At 37.4% G+C, this 22303-nt stretch overlaps 1 protein-coding gene across 3 annotated transcripts in view; it reads left to right on the top strand.

The window, feature by feature from the left end:
• The window catches only part of fstl5 (follistatin-like 5), a 139334-nt gene that overhangs the window by 74049 nt on the left and 42982 nt on the right, over window positions 1–22303 (top strand). For 2 of the 3 annotated variants that reach the window (XM_026357189.1, XM_026357191.1), the window contains exons 6-9: window positions 282–402; window positions 13866–14032; window positions 17621–17632; window positions 20794–20914. In XM_026357189.1, coding sequence (XP_026212974.1) covers window positions 282–402; window positions 13866–14032; window positions 17621–17632; window positions 20794–20914 — 421 coding nt within the window. The remainder of the gene's footprint in view (window positions 1–281; window positions 403–13865; window positions 14033–17620; window positions 17633–20793; window positions 20915–22303) is intronic. The other variant, XM_026357190.1, reaches the window with a different exon arrangement.

Genomic DNA, 22303 nt, shown 5'->3' with positions numbered 1-22303 from the left:
ACAGGTTATGTTTTTTAAATGTGTTAATTAACTTGTCGCACTTAGACTTCAATCTTTCCTTAACTTTAAACAAGTGCTGTCACTGCTTAAACATAATCATAAATTGTGTAACTAATTGCTATTAACAGATATTGTACTGTAAGACTGAATAATTAAGTCAAAGACTGGTGAAGAGTGTTGTGAAGGTGTTATATTTCCTGTTAAACATATTTACTTAAAGTGTTATGCATGTATAATGTCAAGGAAGAACTGAACTTAACATTCATGCTTTCTTCTGTAAGATCATCAAACAAGAAGGTCTGTCCAAGGATATCTCAGAGTGCACCTTGTTTGACCTGCTGAAGTACAATGACGTCAATGATGATGAACACCTGACGAAGGAAGAGTTTTACACAGCTTTTGGTGAGTTTTGTTAGTTTTAAGTTTTGTTAGCAAAAGATTTTCTTGGAAAGGAAACTGCTTTCCAAGTGGTGAAATCTTCCTTAGAGTATGAAGGTTTTGAATTGTGTCCTTATCTTTTCTCATCAATTTATTATGATTCACCTGGACAATAATGCAGTAATCATGATGAACATGTATTATAATTTCCTTATTAAGCCATGGAAATGCACTGAATTATGTGATGAGCTAAGCTAAATGCCCTTAAATGTAAAAACCTTATAGGGCCCACAAAAGAAAACATTTTCTTTGTTCATGTTGAAGTCTGAGGAGCAAATTACTTTACAGCTTAACATCTGTTGCATTTTTTTTTTTTGCATGCATGGGTCATTCTAAAGTTATGATAATCAAAAACTTGTAAATGTATCTGATGTTCACCAAAGATTTACTTAGTGTGAACTCAAGATTTTGACAGCTGTGTTTTCTGCTTTCAAATGGACTATTGAGTAGATGATAGTGCAGTTGCCAAAAGAAGCAGGTCACAACTTCTGCGAAACGAGTAGTTCAAACCTAACCCCTCTCATTAGGCGACATAATGATGACAGGTGCTCTGCCATATCTGAGTCACGCAAACACATGTGCACCAGTTTTCTCCTTTGTTTCCTCCTAAATCTCTCTTTCATGATTTCTCTCTGCCTGACATTTTCAGTCAGCTCAATATCCTCTGACAGAATATCCTCTGACATTTGGCTGGCTTGACACATTTTGCAGTGGGAGAGAATTCACAATCAACCTTCGTCTCATCAGTCCTTTTATTTAAAGCTTTTCTTAAACAGACAAAAAAGAGCAAATGGCAGAGCGAAAGAGTCTCGTCCTGTCTGCCATTCTCCACATCATATGTGACTGTGTGGGAGCAAACCCCTCCTGGCAAGTCACAAAAATAAAGGAGCCCCAGCCAATGTGAGGAGAGTTTTCCTTGAAGAGTTGAGTTGCTCCAACTCCAACTACTTCCCCTTGAATTGTTTGATCCTCAGAATAACTCCCTGCAAAGAAATTGGATATTTTATGCAAGTTAATCTCTTTCCTCCTCTCTTATACATCCTATTTTGTATTCTTAGGTGCTACTTAATGGTGTTAATCAGCAACAATCAATATCTATCCAAATACATGAATGACTCCTTGCATAAACGATATCATTAAAACTCTTTACTAGGGATTGCTCTCATATTCAGGTGAATATGAAAAGTAGCAGATTCAATCAAACGATAATGTGCTTGGTAAACTGAAGCTGAAGTTTTTGTCTTTGTCAACAACTCAGCTTGACTCAATAATTTTCATGCATTTTGTTGCAGTGTTTGAAGCCATTTCACCTCTGCTCACCCAATACTGAATTTAGATGAGTGTTTGACATACTTGGAGGTCATTGTAGTTCTTAGCTGGTGTCTTCTTCACTTTGTTCACATTAAACGTGCTTCACTATGCTAAATGCTTAGGCGCTTCAAAGATGGGCCCTCAGTGTGCCTGTAAGGCCGGTGTGAAAGAGAGGCTGATTGTAAGATCACAGATTCTACTTCTCCAGAAATGAACAGCTGTATTGAACATTTCAGTTCACCTAATTTTACCAGATCGCTGTTTACCTAACCAGAAAAGATAAGTCATTGAGCAAAAGAGCAGCTGCATTGAAAAATGCAGACCTGTTTCTGTCAGAATATAATCGTTTGGTCCTACAGGGAGTCGGGAAAAGAAAACGTATAAAAAAGCTTTGTTTCCTTTCTCGTCGTAACAAAACTTTGCAGAGCTGTAAAGGTCAGTTCTCATTTACTGATGCCATATACACTTGACTTTAGTTTGGGCCATTCAGGTAATGAACATATTAACACACAGACTCTAACAGCAGCAAAACAGCAAGACTAAGCCAGTTAGACTGAACAGTATTTGGGATGACTTCATGTCTCAAAATCCAGTGGTTCCTTGAATTCTTCTAACCACACTCAACACCTGTATCAACACTATGTCAGTGTTTCCTGATCACTGTGTTGCTATGACACCCCTAATTATCTAAAGATCATAAGATTAAAATTAGAAGATAAATAATAGGAAAAACATTACTTATTTAAGTCATTACTGGATTAAGAAGCAATAACTCATCATTCCTAATTACTGAGCATGTTCAGTGTTTATTCTTACAGTCTATATTCTTCCATATACATGTATAAAACAACCATATAATTTAACAGGCAGCGCCTTTTATACACAACTGCTGAGGAAATTACAGATATCTTGAATAATGTCATGCGTCATAGATTTGAACATTTACTTTAGCTTATAGGTTACAAATGTTGAAAACAATGCAGTGGAGGAACATGGACAGAGATCGATTTATTATTTAGTCTTATAGATCACATCATACTGTCTAAGGCAAAAAATGCATTGCAAAGTTATAGTTTTTCAGTTTATTGCCAACATAATCTGTGAGTGGCAGCTATAAAAATCTATGCAAATACCTTAAGCGCTGTCGTAAACGTTGCACCGTCATAAAGACAATCCGTTGATTCAGTGTGTCCAGAATTATGATGCAGCTTGGAAATTAATGCAGTAAATGCAGAACGACTCCCCATGAAAACTGCACCTGTCTGACTATCCTGCTAATAAAGACCCTTTGGACACCTTTGTGGAATATTCAAAGCGTGGCAACATTGTTTGTCAGGACAGAAGATAAGACTTTAATGTCAATGCATTATTCATACCTCCTTTGCATAGACTAGAAGGGGGTTAAGAATCAATTTGCTTCAGCTAGCAGTAAGGAAACTGTCTGGCAGAAGTGATGTCTTTTAATTAGATGAAGTTACAGATATGAATGATGTCTGCCACACGACTGATAGTCAGCACCCCTGTCATCGTTGAATAATTTGTCAATGATCGCCCAGTGCATCATGGGTAAACAGATAAGGCATCATCTATCATAAAGTGTCATTAACCTTTGGTAGGACAGTGTTACAGTCCACTGGGGCATTGACGGATAGCCATTAACAGCAACCATGTGTACAATCAAGACACAAAAAAATAGCATCATCACTCTAAACATAAACTGTATGAGAGAATCTACATTATTACAGTATGATTTCCACAGTAACCTTCGGTGTACATCACTCAAAGATTTTGTAATAAATAATTTGTAATGTAGCATGCTACATAATAGCAGTTACCCTCTATCGTCTTCAAACACCAGTATGAGCTTTGGTATACCATAGTAATTACTCTCCATGCTATGCCCCTGGTAGAGTTGGCAATTTTGGCAGATACTATACATTTGTATTATTGCAGTTGCCAGTAGTGATGAACAGGTCATTGATAAACAAGTCATGGGAATGTGCCATTAGTCGATTGCTGATGTTGCTTTACAACTCTTTCAGTACTCTGGTGTCGTGGTTGCTTGGGGCCAGGTAGACTGCTACATTAACAGCAGTGGTGAACTCACTTGGCAGATGGTACAGCTTGCACATAACAACTATGAACTCCATCAGCAGAACATAGCGTTTGGACATAACCAAAGCATTTGTGCATTTGTTTTGCACACAACAAATATCTTGGTGATAAAAACACATAATGCAAATTTACTGGATAGCAGTGATTCTGTTTTATCTTAGTAGCAGGTTATTCCACACATAGCAATGACCTATGAATAACCTGGTTTCAATGAAAACAAAGATGCAACATATCTTCATTACATACTGAGTAGTCTCTCATACCAATCCCCACAAGATAATGCTAGTTGAAAACCCTTGTGTAGTCAGTGCTGGGAGGGAGTTGTATCATCTGCTGCAGACCAGTCAACATCTGTGATCACTTCCAAATAAACTGAGAAAAAGGTCATGCTCACAGTTTGCCACAAGTAATATCTCATCCTGAATAAAAAATGGAGTATTGAACATTGTACTCCTGGTGTTGTGAGTTACCAGTGAGTACATTTTATTTCTGTGATATCCAGCCAGTGTAAACAGTGGACAGTGTCTAATAGATAATATTGGCTACATAAGTTGGAAAGCACTGAGGTGTTTTAAAAGCTTATACACACGAGGCAAACTGTGACTATGCCTTTGTGCCAGTGTGCTTTTTAAACCCTTTGAAGTTCACTGGACAATCACAAGGTGCTTTGCTTGTGAACAGCCAGTGTTACTAGTTTGGGGACACCTACTAAATGCATTCTCTAAGTGTCTAGATTTGCTGCTCACAGAGAAAAATAAAATGAATGTGCAAGTGTGGAAAGAATCCTCTGTTAGAATGCTCTCTCATGGTTCTTAGTTTGCTTGAATCTCAGCCCCATCAAAACCTCATTAGGACCATACACAGGAGACATGCCGTGCATCATGCTTTTAAAACACATGCAACATGCCTCATTCGTTGTTGAAGCCACATTTAAACTCCCTTGCAATAGCAGTAACACTAATTGTCCTTACTTCTATAATAGTTATCCTCATTTTAGCTTTACGCATTCTTCAGCTCATTCACAGTAATGACCTTAATTGTACTTTTCTATCAAGTAGAGTGGTAACGCCATTTGTGCTGCACTGTGGGACGTATCTCACCTCTGCTCGTTTCTTGGGGGCCAAGATATTGATCTGAACCCAGAGACCATCTGACAGAACACACAGCCACAGAGATACAGTTCTTTGATTTCTGCTGATGCTAGAAGCCTTGGAGTGCCTGTTGGACTCCTGAGGGACTGGTGGGAAACTAAGATCGACTGTAATGTTACCCTTCCTATTGTACTTGTTGATGTGATTCACATGCAGATTGCAGGTGGGAATTGACTTTTTGTTTGCATTTTTACACTTGAGGTGTAACTTTAGGGCAGAAAATTATCCATAGAAGTGCACTGTTCATCAATGCATACATACAGTTTCCAGGTTTAATTAAGGTTGTTTCCTATTTTTTAACATTTTCTTTTTTTAAACAAGTTAACGGTTTAAGTAAAAATTCAAGAGATGGTCTATCACCCGCATAGTGTTTACCCTGGTTTTACTAAAACTACTGGATTAAGTTTCTAAAATCTCACCTCAAGGTTCATAGATGCATTAGTTTTTCATATCGCACTACTGTCATCACAATTTTGTTAAGTGTTTTCCAGGTTAACTATTAACTGCAGTCCTAGTTCCAAGTTGTTGAAAACTGTGTTCATGGTCAAACACGGTTTGGAGGCTTTAAGAAGGTTATTGTCCAAGCAGTGTAAATGTAAACACTTATTCATTATTGCTGGAATTTGGAGTTACCTTATGGACTTGCCAATATTCAAATATTGGTAAAAAAATCATACCTGTTTTATTTTAACTTCTAGTGACATATGAGTTGTGGTTAACTATAGGACTGGACCCAAATATATGGATATTTATTTGTTAGATGGGCATTTGTTTTAAAACATTTTTCCACTTTTTCTTTTACTAAATAGAAGATATTGGTAATAATATAATTGTAATTGTGCGGTTAAAACATGGAAATCCATAGGCTGAATCTTAGCTTGGGAGCTGGACATCCCTTTCACTCACTGCAATGAACACAGAAACACTTTCAACTATGATAACAAAAGCTGGGTGCCAAATATGCTATTAGAAAGTGGTCTGTCATTGTGGCACAACTAGCATGAATGGAAATTGAGCTGACTTTGACAGACATGACAGAAGTCCACTATGGCCCACTTGTATTGTGGAAGCTGCCACCCTAAGCAGTCGCTATTTACTGGTGTGAATACGAGAACTTTTACCAGAGAATGTAGACAAACCAATTTTTTTTGCACATAACATGGATTGTGTAGAGGGCTACTTTAACGTTCAGTGAACTCACAATGTGATTATGATGGAAATTAGTTTATGTATTAAAATGTATGTGCTGATTTTATATCTACACTAAGTAGAAGTGAAACTACTTGTCCACATTTTGTTTCCTTTTATGTCCTCTTTCTTCCCATTTCAGGTGGAGTTAATGTAAAACTGCTTTAATCGTGTGTGTTTCCAAGTCTGCAATCCCTACATTTGCAAGAAGTCTTCCAAGCCTGAAAATTAGTTGACTTATTCTCTATACTTCTGTGAAGATTATAATTAGACATCCAAACCAACAGGCGGACCTCCTTCAGAGAAGGCTCCTTTCATTAGGGAAGGCGAGTTTGCTGTTATTCACCACCCATGGCACAGCGACAATTAATGGATACTCAGGCTTTTACTTGTCAAAACCCCTGCTGAGATTTCCATTCACGAGCTGCGAGAAGTGGTGTTAAAAGTGTTTCATAATTCATGGTTCATTTTCCAACATGTATCTTTTCTGTCTGCAGAATGTATTAAAGAGATTTAAAAGAAGTTCTGTCCCCCAAATCCCCCCCCCCCCCCCCCACACACACACACACACACATTTTTTTTAATCATAAGTGATCCTCAATTGAAGTGCAAGAGACAATTTTCACTCAATTGTCAAGTGAGGAATTGTTCTTTATTCTTTAAAAAGGGAAGCATTGTGTACTTTATATATTTCCTATACGTTTGCTAAAATATCATGTACATGCTGCTTTTCATGTTTTTAGTATAGAATAGAAAAGATTATTTCATTACCACTGTACATTTATTAAGATTAACAGCACATTAACAGCGCTTGTTAGGCTACAGTAATAGGTATAGATAGGTGACACGTGTAGGCTGTGTTGGAAATAGAATAGCTATCATAAGAGTCGCGTCTGTGATTTGAAGTTTTTTGAAATATTTATTGCAAGATGTGTAGACAATTTCTGCAAATGAAGACAATAAACACAGCAAATCTTTTCCACCATTTAAAAATGTACCTTCCACTCTGCCATCGATAACTGGCAGGTCTGAGTCTTTGTGAATTCACTGAGTGAACGCTTCAGTAGTGCTCATGAGCTACTGACGGGTTGGGTTTAAATTCCCAGCAAGGAGATTTCTTCTCTCAAAATATATTTTATGTCCTCTGACTGAGAAAGGTTCATTGTGCTTTTCTGGCTGTCAGGTTTGTTTAGCAGTTCAGTGTAAACAGATTGCTGCATTCACCCTCTTCTCTCAACATTTAACATCAACTGTCAGCCAGTTAAATGTGTTGCTGTTGCACCATTTGCAGCTGTGCTGCTCAGCTACTCAAGTGTGCTTTGGTGGTGATGCTGGTGTAAAACTAGTAGAAAGCACAGACAGTTTGTTTTCCAACAGCTAAAGTTTGATTGATGCAGACACTAAATATATTACCCTCTTAACACACAAACATACAAACAAGATTCAGAGAATATTGAAGGAGTAAAAAGCCCACAATAAAATAAAACTACACAATCTGATATACACATATAATCTAAAGCTATGCAGACCTATGTTGGTTAAATATGATGAACCAGTAAATCACACCCTCTCTATACCTTGAGTACTCTGTTATTGCAGTAAGATAGGGGAATTTTTCATTAGTTGTTTTCCACAAGGTAGCTGTGATAAAATTAGTCCAATTACAGCTCCTCTTAGGCTCTGTTGCATACTAATGCTTGCTGTCCCTCATGATCTCTCCCAACAGCTGCTTTGGAAACAGACTTGAGTCTGATCAGCCAGAGGTAATGCACTTACTAAGGCCATTTGTTAATGTTTTACAGCCATCTTGCTGTTTGTAATGTTTCTGGGAAGAAAGAGGAAGTGGGTAATAATTATCCTCTCACCTTTTACCAAATACCTGTAAAAAAAATTGATCTTGTTTAGATTTAGGTAGAAAAGGTACTTCAGCAATTCAAAATAATGCCACAGGTCCAGACATTGTGTGAACTTCTGCGTTCACATGATGTAGCACACAGCAGGATATAGCCCAGGTCAGTCATGTTCACTCTAAGGCAAATAGTCAGTTTAGGTTTGGTGAGGGGATGTCACTGAGTCAACCGTGCATTAGGCACGACATGATGCAAAAAGTACACAGTGTAATCAATTATCTTGTTGCTAGCACATAAAAGTAGAAAGAGAAAGAAACTCTAGGTCCCTCAAGGAAAGAAGTGCTATCCATTAATAGAAAGCATTGCATATCTCTTCTATAATTTCTGGTGTGGTGCTGAGTGAATTGACTGAAAGGGAAGACCCCATACTCACTGTGAATACTCTGGACATTTACCACTTAAATTTGCACATGGGCTCACATGGACTTTGCACTGACTTTGTGCAGGAAGCTAGCAGGATAAAGTCTGTGTTTTATAAGTGAGTTTTATCGGTAATGTGGACTAAGATGAACACAGGATCAGGTCTCCCTCTTTACCTGTGTGCCGATTTCTGATTGCTGTTTTTGTTAGTGGTGTCTTATTGTACAGGGGTTCACTTTGTTTAGTAGTGTAACTAGTGGCAGCAGTTCAGCGTTAAAATGAAAAATAAGCATTTTCCCAGGGAAAACAAAGGGTGTATGTGAAATACGACATTCAGACTATTTTCTGTCTCTGTCAGACATTCAAGTCCTTCGAGTCACTCATCTGCAGTATCAAAAACAGACTCAATTCTTCTTGCTTTGGGAGAGAGTTTGCACAAATCAACTCAACCATCCAAGATCAAAGAGCGTTCACATAAACGTGTATTCTGTTTTTGGGGTCTTTTTTCCCTTTTGAATTTTTGCGTATGGGCTATGAATACTCAGCATCAGGGAAAATACTTTTATCTCTACTTCAAAATGTCAAAGTCAAAGGAATTGGGGGTACACAACCATTCAGCCTTAGTAATATGGAACATCATAGAGAGGGAAGTGTGTCAGAGGAATGAGGGACTTGGTGAAGAGAGACAGAGCATTTGAGCATGTGCTTGTTGAGAGCAACAGAGCATAATAGAGGATAGAGTAAAGGGGTTGGCTAAGCAACCATGGTGCAATTTGTCTTCACGCATCTAGCCTCTTGCATGGTCCTGCCGGCCCAGGCTATTTTCCCTGACAAGCTTGTTGCCTCCAGTGAAATAGGTGATTTACCTTTCGCCGTGGCACAGACCAATATCCCATTCTGGTAGCAGTGCAGAGTAAATCAAAAGTCTGGACTTCACAGTTAATCACTAATTACAGGTTGGACTGTGAAGGTTGATCCTCCCCGTGAGGCTGTGTCCCTCAGGCCTCAAATCAGACCAAAAAGAGGAGCCAAGGCCACTTCCTTCTCTGATAAATCTCTCGCAGAAGAGGTACTGGACTCAAAGTGTTTGAGTCGACTCCAACAGCCCAGACTCCCATCTCTCGAAGGAGTTTCTAATTCAGGTCGGATACTAGCCCTCGGTTTCTACCTCTCTCCCCTCCTTCCTCCATCCAACAACTAAAGCTACGATGGAAGCCTGCTTTGCCGTCTATCTCACTTTCTTCTTTAAATTCTCCCTGTAACTTCACACATTTCTATCCTCCAGGGATCAGCGGCAAATCGAGTTTGTTGCTTGCAGCATATTGCAGAAGCATTTAGATACAAGGGGACTGTAATTGAATGGTTAGGTAGGACATTACTGAAGGAGATTTTTGTTGAGTTCACCCACCACCACCTCAGCACCATAAAGAGCTCCAAGTGTCTGGATGGTGTGTTGATCTTGCTATAGTGTTATCAGAGTCAGGCGACGATCATGGATCATGCGTAATATAGATGGAAGATCCACGTTCCATAATTCTTCACTTTTTGCATTAGGGCTTTAAAGTGTTTTACTTTTCTTGCTGTATTACTTTCTGTATTTTACTATTCATATGCATTTTGTTTGGTTATCAAACATGCATGCAGTCCTGTTACCTTAGCATCTTGATTTGTTTCCTTTGTTTCTTGATCTTGAAGTTTTTGTGTATTTACTAAACATGCACTTAAGTATGGCCCTGAACATTCTATCTTTGCCATTCCTAATGGAATTAACTTACACTTTTTAATAGAAAACTAAAACTGCTTTTTACAGTTTGAAAATTATTTGTTAATTAGACTAACTTGTAATAAGCTGGTTTCTTTACATTTACTATCAGAGATTGTGATAATATACCAACCAAGAAACAACTAAGTTCCTGTGTTGTGCTGTTTAAGTTTTTGAAAAGAACACTTACTCACCTCAGCATATTACAGTTTGTGCTTTGGGTCTTAAGTTTTGTTTTATTCTGTTCTGTGAGATGACTAAAGTCCAACAGAATTTAAGATTTTATAAGCCTAGTGTAGGGCTTAAAATACTGCATTACAGATGCAACGTCATCTTCAGGGCTCCGCAAACATACTGTGTTGAAAAGCATAGATGTTTGGAAGGGCTACAATTATATCTGGTAATTGACAAAACCTTAAAATTTCTAAGTAAAGGCAATGTGTTATTCTCTATAGCAAATTCACTTTGTTTAGGCATTAAAAATCTGTGTTATTCTCCCAGAATTATAGCTAAAGATAGCAGCATGTCTATTAGTCCTGAAACAACCATTTCATTACTAAAACTTTTTTGAATGCTTTGCTGAACAGGACTGAAGTTGCTCTACCATAGCCTCACTGGTTAATATAAACTTTTAATGAGACCATGGAAACTGAAAGTTTTGTTCCCCAACATTTTCATTTTCTTTCACTCATTTCTATTCTTTTGCCCACGATAGGTCTCATATCACCTGCTGTTGTGATGTCTTTTATCACATACAAACAGCTCAGAGTTGTTCCATCAAATCACTTCTGTCATACACGTCTATAACGGAAATGTTTCTGTTACTTTATTATGTTGATTATTACTTGTCATGTATGATTTAAACCTGCCCTCTTGTAGATCAATAAAAGAGATGGATTTTGTACATGATGAGAGGAATGCAGGTCATTACAAGACCAGATTAAACAACATTATTTTTTCATCACCCAATGAAAGATACTGACTAATTAATAATAATCAATACAAGTAGCTTATATTTTTTGATTATTGAAAGATTAATGGGTGTTTAGGGTTAGAAAGTTTAGGGTTAGGCATTTACTTGTGATGGTTATGGCAAGGTGCTAGGGAATGCATTATGTAGGCGAGTGTCCTCAAATTGAGGTCTGTGCCTGCACATACGTGCGAGAGAGAGATGATGATTTGTTAACTTCATTAATTTCATTGCTGAAAAAAATAAGTGCTCTATTCAAACACAACAAAGTGTCTGAAAACAGAGACATTAGTATAGAATATAAGGTTGCATATATGAACTGCTAGATATTTGCAATATACATGGAAATGGACACATTGCAAAAAGAACACCTGTAATATATGCAGTAATATAATCTGATGCAACAGTCTGCAATATACACTGACTGATAATGTTCCATCTTTGTCAACTCTGTCACAGAATGGTTGTGTCAATTCTTTGGTACTTTCTGAGGTTAATAGTAGTGGCATTGCACTGAATTTCATTACACTATGATATAGTTCTATTGTTTTATACACAAAGCAGGGAGCAAAGTTCAGTAAAAGCGGCTTTCTGTTGTATTTTACCACATTAAGATGTTTGTTTTATTTAGCCTTCTGGATATACATAATAGCAATATCTTATAATAGAGTTCACATATGAATGCATAAAACACAACTTTTTCAAAAAGCAGCGACATACTGATGTTCATCTAATTTTGAGGTCCCCATGTACACCCCCATGTTACGACATGATGAGAGCTGTCTAGTAATGGTAAAAAGTTATTGTTGGTAATTTAACAAGGTGATCTAGACTAAATAGTTACCTGTAATGGATATAGCTAATGGATATTTTTACATCAGCTTAGTACCAGAAATGTGCTGTTGATCTTCCTTGACGACCCTAGTGACCACACACATAATAGCCCCTCAAAATCAGGTCTATTTTGTCACTACTTGTTAGGGACCAGAGGATACAGCTGAACAAAACCTCTCTGACCAGAAAAAAGTAATCTTTAGACAGTGAATGAATACATTTTGACAAATTACTTGTATGGATATCATATCTATTCAAAATGCTGTATGAGTTTTGTGTTTTGTGCCTCTGTAGTGCTTCAAGAGAAGCTAAAGCATCATAAAACAGAGTTGGTTCATCTCTCCACTCACAGTATAATCATCCAAACTTAAGAGTTATACTCCACTAACAAGAAATAGTTGTTATTAATCCTCAAATTTTTATGTAATCCTTGCAGTAATTTGCCCAGGCTTAAGTAGGGTTTCATGGGGCCAAATGAGAGATTAGAAGTCTTAACTCTGAGCTTTCTACTGAAAAGAAGTATGGATTGTCTCACGGCTCCAGTCTGATTGGCCTTTATCCAACAGGCTAGCCAAGTTCACAGTTCAGAGACACAACAAATGGCCCAAACATAGCAAATTAGTGAAAAGGCTAAAAAACATTCAGAAACCATTGGTACAGGGCCACTGGAGTCATGCTGTAATTGAAGGTGCTCTCATCCTTATTCTCTGGGCTGTGGCAAGTGAATACAGTCTGCTGGACCTGCTCTTTCATTAGGTTTTGTATTTCATGCCCTTAGGAGCAGAACAAATTGAGTCCCTGTTTCCTTTTGCTCTGTTGCTCATTACCCAAGAGAAAGATTAAAAAGCATTCTCTCACAAGCCACGTTACATAATGCTATCAAAGAATGGATGAGTGTCAATTGTACTCATTGTCTCGTCAAAATACTGGACACACAAAAGGTATTAACTAACCATAGCCTTTATGACCTCTCACCAATTCATCTTTGTTTTCCTTTGTGACAATATTTGAATTATATTAAAAATTAACTGTGGTGAACAATCACATTTCATTATCACCAAAAACATACATGAAAAAAAAAAACACTTTGTATTTGTATTGCTGGAACACTGAAGTGAGCAAAACACTGACTCTGATCTTGTTACTTTAATCAGAAAGGATGCACTCCTGGGATTTTACAACAGCGTTGAGACCCTATGAGAGCACTGAGCATGTTGAAAATATTCCAAATTCTAGTTACAAAGCATGGCACTTCAAATGAGATTTCAGCAGTCAGCCACAGTGGTGCCTCTCAAAAGGGTATGTTTAGTTCTGTTAGCTAGAAAAGAGGTACACAGAGTGGTCAGAGAGACCGATAGAGAAAGTAGAGTTTCCATTATAATTTATTCACATCAATTATACAAAGTATTTATAGAACAATACATTTAATTACTTCCTATTACTTAGCAAATTACAATAACTTCCTGCCTTAGTACAACTTAAACTTAAAACATCTGCCTCTACAGCATAATAGCAGCTAATTGAGACAGTCTTCTATTTTGGTTCCTTGTTTTCTGGTTTCATTAAGAAGAAAATGCAAAAAACATGGATTTGTTTTTCATTTTGAAGTATGTTTACTCCTTTTAATTATGAGTTGTAAAAAAGTACCCATCAGATTCCACAAAGTATAGGCAGACTTTGATGGTAAAGTCCTCAAATTAAAAGTTTTACAAACAACTGGAAATGTTGTCACTTTTACTCTGTTTAATCACTCAAAACTTGAATGGAGTTTATCTCTGTAAAACAACCTGTTGTATCTGTGTATTTTTCTTTTCATTCGTCAACAGATGTGTACCTGCTCCACCTTCCAGATGACCAGAAAGTGATCATCACCACAGTCACAGTTGGCCAGAGCACTGTGTTGACCTGTGCTATCACAGGGGAACGGAGGCCCCCGATATTGTGGAAGAGAAACCATCAATATCTAAACTCCTTGAACCTGGAAGACATTAATGTAAGCACGACCTATCATTACATTCTGGGATTTCTTGTTTCTACATACATAGATGAGTAGAGAAAAATGCAGATAAGTAGACACATACACACACAGATGGTAGATACATAATTAGATTTATGGTATGACAACTTAACAATGGCTCTAACGTGCAGTGAACTGGTCTAATTATTGTGTTTTCACATTATGACGCATCATCAGTTTTTGAGAAGTTTCACATTTGTCACATTTTTGTAAGAGCTATAAATTTCACATAATTTTATCCTATATTTCTCTGTCATCATATTTCAACTTTATTTTTTTGGCAGTGGCTCAGATTGTCAGCACATTTTATTTGACTGTTGGTGCTAGCTTTGTATTTCTGGTCTGACAGTAATCCAGGATGTCAGTTTATGTTCTTGGTGTCTGTGTTTAGAGACTGCTGGGAGGGACAGGGAATTTAGACAAAGAAAGAAGATGAAGGGGGATACCAAAGGGGTTCAACCCTAGAGGAAGGGCCTACTTTAACAACTCGGTAAAATACTGTGTGTGTGCGCTTATGTCTGTGTGTGTGTTAATCTACATGCTTGGCTCCAGACAGCCCTGTGTCACTTTCATCCACATCAAAAGGAGCAGAGATACTTACGTGGTGAGGTACAGAAAAGATGTCCTTTGGCTTACCCTTTTCCTTCTTTGTGTCAGAGCTGACCAAGATGAGTGCGATACTGCTGTGCATAATTAAGTCAACACTGTCGCAGTAGATAAAGGGAGACCCAGCGAAGCCACTAATGTAACATTAAATGTTGATGACCCTTAAAATGAGTAAGAGGCGCCCAGCTGTCTCCAGTCATCCTTGGCACCATCAACTGGCTCTAAAGTAGTGTGCTGGTTCTGTTTGTTGGTGATGTGAAATTCCCATAAAGAGCAATGCCAGCACCCATGTGTGTGAGATGAACAGTATTTCCATCCTCCATTCTTTTCATTTTCTGTAATGTATAATGACTGCTTTTAAGTATAAATAGCCCAAAAAAGACGTATGCAAGTGCTTGGTGTAACAAAAAAGAAATGTCAAGTAAGATTATTTCTTAAACACTGAATATCATTTGGAGGACTTACTGGAGGGAAAAAGAGAGGTCTGAGGTCTTGTAAGGTCAACAGGAGCTTTGATGTATCTTTCATTTTGTTTTTCAAGAACTGTTTTATTTATTTCCTTCCTTGCAGATTGAATAGAGCTAGTTTTTGTTTCATCTCCTGATATTGCCTGTAGACATGAAGCACTCAGAGTTCGGTGTCCCAACCAGAGGTTGTCTTTTCCAGTGATTCACAAACAGTCATCAGTTTTCTTGGTGACTAAAATCAGATCTTTCACAGGTGTATTATCACTAAAAATGTCAGCTCAGGCATAAGCAAAACATTTTAGTCTGAAGTTCATCAATAACGGCATATAGAAGAATATCCTATAATCTTCAGAGTAGCTGTTATAGATAATTTGAGTCAAAGTCTTAATTTAAAACTTAGTGTCTGTCAGTTTAATTTCCCTCTACAAAATATTCAGGGTGGTGAGAATAAAAAACTTGAAACCTTTTTAGAATCTTTTCTCCATTCTCATAGAAAAACCATTAAAAATTCTACAAAAAGTCTAAGTAAACATGTTGACTCATAGATAAAGTGAGCGGAAACTGACTGCTTTTCATTAGTCCTGAATGTCCTATAAGAATCGTGATCCCCTTCATTTAATGTTACACTTCTCTCTGTATTGTACTCACAGCATGTTGTTAGATACCAGAGCAGCTTTATGAAGTGAGACTGTTAACCTACTACAGGGATGAATCTGTCTCTTCAGACTGAGTGAATTTGTTGTACTCTGACCCTTGGGGTCTACCATTGTCAGGTTAGATATTTTTTTCTCCTTCTTCTTCTGGTACCTAACGAAACCCTGAGTTTACAACCTTTACTAGTGCACAGACTACTGTACCTCCACTGCAGCCGAACTAACACCTCACTCTGAATAAGCATAAGCGCTAAACGTGTCCTGTGGCTCATCAGCTGTGTACAAACCACCTTGCACCGAGATAAACTACCAGTGGTACATGAGCAGTGCACCAATGCCAGCCTAATCCAGATTTATTTTTGGCTCTAACATTTCCAGTCAATCATTGTTCTTCCTTCTAGAGAGGAGAATGGATTTTGTTTGCACCTGGCATCCACAGACCCATTTGGAATCACCTTGTAGACAATTTCTGTATAATTGCTGGCTGTTAATATTTGTGAGCATCTACTGCCATCCTTAATTAGAGTCATATTCCTGTGAGTACACAGGTTTGAACGTGGTTATTTTAGAAATTTTGTCGACGTTCAGACTTAGTGAATTGTGCATTAATCCCAGCGGTGTGCCTGTATCCCAGAGTTCAATAGAGCCTCTCTAAATTTTGACAAAGCAGCTTACTGTAATTCCATGAAGTTGACAGTTTCTGGCTATTGCATCATCATCTAAGGCTGTCAGTATTTCACTCCTCCCTGAGTGGCCAAGCCTAAGACACAGTCGTGTACTGTGTGTGGTTGAGTGTGTCTGTATACATTTATGGTTTTGTGGGGATGGTGACTTTGGATTTCCAGAAATAGGTTGCAGGATGAAAAATACATTTGATACTTTGTAATACTTAAAAAAACTTTTGTAAATCCAACAATATGAAAGTGTAATATGGAGAAATGTTGAAGTTAGTACAGTGTAAGGTAGTCATCTGTTACCTTTTAGAGTGATGTGTCCTAGTTTGAGAAATAAACTTCCAAGGTCATTGTAGGAATGTATCTGATTTGGCACCAACATTTTTTAATTTAATCTTGAAAAAACATTGAGTTGTTAAAAATAGAAAAGGGGGTTTAAAGCTAGACTGTAGCTCCAGCTGAAATAGATACAAACACAGAAAACAATACAATCTTTATCTTTTTTTTTTTTTCTTATCTTGTTTGTTGTTTGGCCACAATATTAAAACCGCCAGGTGGTAATAATGTTGTAGCTGATCATAATGCTTTGTGCCTCGTGCTGGTTGTGATTTTTATACAATATGTAGCACATGTGCCTAATTATCTATATTTAGTTTTGATCAGTGTGAATTATTTCAATATTATTTTCTATTGTATCATATGAGGTTATTTTTCTGTTTCAGGATGATAAATCATTATGTGGCAGATAATACATGAATCTTACTGTATCAAAATAGATTGTCGAATGTCTTTGACTTATATTAAGATTTCTTCTAGTTTCTAGTTGTTGAATTAATCATTTGGTCTTGAATCCCACGACTGCCCTTGGTTTACTCATCATTACTTTTTTAATCTATTATAATGCTGCAACTAGTGGATTTCATTATTGATTGTTTGGTCATACATCTAAAACCTAGTTGATGATTCTAGAAAACAAAAGAAAGCAACAGGTTTGCTCTTTTAAGAAACTGAAATGAATCAATTTTGGTTTAAAAAAACAAAACAAAAATATAACTTTATTACCACAACATTAGTGACATTTGCTTTATAGTTAAACACGTATACCTTAATACTGTCATTGACCTAAACCTCTAAATGTTTCACATGTGTTTTTTCCCCTTACAGATCCCATCCCAGGTAGGGTGTTTTTATTGTGTTTTTAACTAAACAAACTGTCATCACTTCACTGTTCTGTCATTCCATTCACAACAAGCCCACAAACCTGGTGAAGTGCCTGCAACTGGATCTATATTTCAAATTATAAATTGTAAAATATGCATACACAGCTTGATAAACAGGTTGTAGACATCACCATTAGGCTACTTTACTGCCAAAGAACTATACAGCTGCTGCATAAAAAGATAAAAAAATAAACATTATGGTTGTTACATTTTTTGTTTGTTTTCCTGTTTTTCCTTTTGTGAAAATCTAAACAATCGCCTGTGGAGGTTCACGGTGCACAGGAGCTGACCTGAGATGCAAATAATATTTACGGTATATAAAGGAAAAGAAAAAACTGACCTTGAACACATATTGTGTTCCTCTGACAGTGTTTCATAAAGCTTAGCTGAAAACGTCCTCAGAAGTCATTCATTGAAATGCCTTCTCACTACAGGAGGTTAGTCGTCCAATGAGGTGGCTCTTTAGTGTCCTTTCGGATGTGACCTGGCATTGACAGCTTTATTAATTATAGTTACTTGAGGGCTACGGCCTATTTGTAAATCCACCTCTACCTGCCCTTGTCTCCCTTCCTCTGAGTAGTAGTACCCTGGCCTGCTGTGTCTGCAGAGAGCTGGGTGCTGGGTGCTGCTGATAGCTGAGGTGAGAGTGGTGAGGTGAGGTAGAGGAATCATGTCGACAGCCTCTGCCGTGGCTCGTTCCACCCCTGTGAGTTTCATTTCTTCCCCCATTCATTTTTCATTTAAGAAGGTGACACAATATGCTCTCAGCCCAAGGGGCCAAAACGCACCATCGATTTCCCCTCATATCGTGAAGCTCTGATGCTTCACTCAGCCCGAGCCGTTACCAAGCTTGTGGGTTAGATCGGAGCACACTGGGACGAACTGATAAACACACTGTATACCTGTAAACATGATGGCTGACTCTTCTTTGCTTGTCTGTAGACTTTTAAGGGTGAATACCAAGATATAAACAGCCAGCAGAGACGTGATCTAAATGTTAAATGCTTTTTAATGATGAAAGGCATTTGTCTCGTTATGAACTCTTCTGAAAAAGGAGTGGTAATTAGGGCTGTCTTGTTTTTTTTAAATAAACAAATGCTGTAAGAATCGAGGAGCATGGGGCCAAACTCATACACATTCTTAGGAGCAAAAGTTCACACTACTAAAGGTAATGGGAATGATTTTTTAATGCATCGCAGCAATCAGGAGTGAACACGTTTTGGCACTTGGCCTTCATCAAGCTAGTGGCCTCTGAAGAAAACTCTGATGAAGGCGGAGTGCTAAAGCACGTTCATTTCTGAAAAGCCGCTGTGCATTGGGAAGTGGTGAAACCTATTACTGTGAGCTCAGTTAGTTCTTCTGTCTCGAAGTAGTCCCCGAGCATTTATAATATAATAACTTGATTTATTTAATGTGCTAAAATTGCTTTCATTATATAATTTAATTTAGTTTTTTCTTAAAATTACGCAACAAAGTAAGAGTAAACTGACCGTAACCTGCATCTGCCACACTTTTAAATTATTTTAATTGGCATTATACCAATGTATAAAATGTTTTTATATTATTAAATGTTTGATTTAAAATTATTAACACAGTACACAAAAATGTAGTTGTGTAAATGAGCTAAAATTAGAACAAACTGAAGCTGGAAGGAAAGTAGAGAAGTTGTATCAGAGAATACAGACAAAAGAATGGATTTTACCACCGCAGTGAAATGCAAACAGAGAAGTTTAGTGGGAAGTAAACACATTTATTGTTTCTCTATTCTAAAAAGTGCCCCATTTTAAATTTTACATTTTGCTTTAGATAACAAATTATTCATCTTGACCGGATCTGTATTGTAGTATAAAATCACCACAATACATTCAATTTTATTTGTATATTGCCAAATCACAACAGAAGTCATCTCAAGGCACTTTACAGTATAAGGTTTAAGACCCTACAAAGTATGATTGTATACAGAAATATATAGAAAACCCAACAATCCCATTTGAGCAGCACTAGTCAACAGTAGAGAGTAAAAACTCCCTTTAGAGGAAGAAACCTCCAGCAGAACCAGGCTCAGGGTGAGTTGCTCAGAAAGTCCACTCTAGCTTCCGACTCAATACTGCAGCCATCCAAACCATGATAGGATACTCTTAACTGAAAAGACCTGCTGAAGTCAAGTAAAGACATTTATCTTTCTGTCTTTCTTTTTCCGTAAATGTTTTATTTTCTTTTTTTTTTACTTCTTAGGAATATAAAACTATTATAAGACTATAATAATCCCATTACACTGTCAAAATCACTTTATTGCACTGTGGTCTTAACAAGGTGGCAGACTTTACCTCTTTGCCAGATGGGATTTATCACAGCGGCACACCGTCAGTGGGCTCATTAGCGTTGGGGGCTTCTATCTGTGCTAAAGCTTGAATAATTTATTCTTCTGTTTGCACTCATTCCTTGTCCGGCACCATTTTTTGTGTTCACTGGCTTAATAATCACAACTCAGCATGAATTAATCATGTTTCTGTTGGCTCTACATAAGTTCACATCATAGGTACAGTACAGTTTAATTACAGCTTTTGTTCTTGTTTAAGTAGGTTGTGGGACATGCATGTTAACCAAAGGATAACAACTCGCATTTCATCCTTTTCAGAGACAGTGACATTTAATATCATCAGCAGAAGTTATTTTGATTGACTGCGTGTCTGCAGCAATATATTTCGATGTTATTTCCTAACACAGGGTAATTTCCACACTAATCAATTATGGCCTCAGCCTCTTTCCATCAGATCACTTTCCTACAATTGGAAAAATGACATGTACCAGAAAACAATTTTTCTTAACTCTGACTTTGACAGTCATTTTCCACAGCTGATTTCTGTGGCACCAAATGGCTTCGACGTTTGACTTAGATTGATGAACATTGCTCCACAATGTGCCTTTTTGGATTATTGTTATATTTTTCCCTTCATATGCTATGACACATGTTTATCTTCTCAACTACACACCGCATGCTTGTCGCATTCTCACTAAATCAATTCATTTTCAGCTTTAAATGCCTTTAGCCATCACAGCTGCTTCAAGATTACCAGAAGTCAGTGACACTCCCTTTTGTCTTTGTCTTTTTGGTAGGACTTTGGAGATGATGGTTCACTGTACATCACCAAAGTGACCACAACCCACATGGGCAACTATACTTGTCATGCTGATGGCTATGAGAAACTATTTCAGACGCACACCCTTCAAGTGAACGGTAAGAAGTGTATATTCTTAAGCATGATTTTACGCTCACCTCTCATATGCTGTGCAGTACCAGCCAATGTGGTAGCTTCCACATTATCAACTGAAAATCTCTTTCCATCCATAGAACTTTCTATGTCAAGTAAATTATTAGTGTCATTTGCTTAAATGGACTTTTTCAAGCATTTATATTTGATGTTCCATATGTCTTTGAGGCAGTAATCTGAAGTGCTTTGATTACATTTGTGCTTCTGTGCAATCATTACTTCATTGTTTCCAGCACTTCTTCTCAGATCTTATACATAGGATTTTTGTTTATAAAGTGTAACTATGCACTATTTCCTTTGTCTGATGATTTGAGCCAAAAAAAGAAAACCAAGTTCTGCTTTTATTTGTTCCAAATTTAGAAGGATTGTTGATTATGAGAGTACAATCTTTTAAAACGTGTAAGAATTAGGAATGCTCAAAGCTTTTCACAACTGATATAGGTAAAGTACGTCACATGTTCTTCAACTCAACAGGGCTAAATAAAAGTAGAAATCCACTTTTAGAAAAATATGTAGAGTTATTACTTTAAGCAGTTATTGCAGAGATATAGTACTTCTTTTCAAAGTGCCCCCCCCTCAGGAGTGCTTCAAAATAGAGCACCTCTGTGAATAGTTTTCAAGGGCACTTCTTATTAATGGAGACACTACAAATAAATGGGTAATCTGTGTGATGCAGGGAAGCAGTAGTCACCATTACTATAACACAAAAGCTATCTTGTGCCATTTGCTGTTTTAGAGTCTCCTTAGCTACTGCTGAAAAATGCAGCATCTCCCAATGACGCTTTAAGTGCAACATCTCACAAAACAGTTGTATTTATACATTATTAAATGAATTGCACAGAAAAAAAATGTTTGACAAGTAGCAAGATACAAATCAGCTTGTGTGACAGTATCATGATGGTGTATTTACATTAGCACCAGTCGTTGTTAAATATGCTGTGGTGTGGTGTGGTGTGGTGTGGTGTGGTGTCGCGTCTATGACATTTTTATTTCTGCTCATGAACATGGCATATTGTGATACTACCACCGCTCCCCTGTGGAGGTTGTTCTCACTGACTCTTGTTTTTGGGATTTTCTTCACAGTTCTCATAATGCTTATGTCATCAGCTGTGGTTTTGCTTCGCCATATGTGTTGCTCAGTATACCAGTTTCCTCCTTTGGCAATACCTTAAAGTTGCTTGCTACCCAAAACTAAATGATTTAGAGCTTGTTATTAGTTGAAGATCAGTCTCAAAGTTCACACTTGGGTAACAAAAACTTATAAAAAAACCTAACAAATTAGCTCTGCAATTCCAGTACCTTTAGAGGGGTCTGTATATCCCTCTGTATATTTTGTAGTTAAAAAACAACACAGA

This window comes from Anabas testudineus, chromosome 10, assembly GCF_900324465.2.
Source record: "Anabas testudineus chromosome 10, fAnaTes1.2, whole genome shotgun sequence".
Lineage (NCBI taxonomy): Eukaryota > Metazoa > Chordata > Actinopteri > Anabantiformes > Anabantidae > Anabas > Anabas testudineus.
This window is presented reverse-complemented; position numbering and strand designations above follow the sequence as displayed.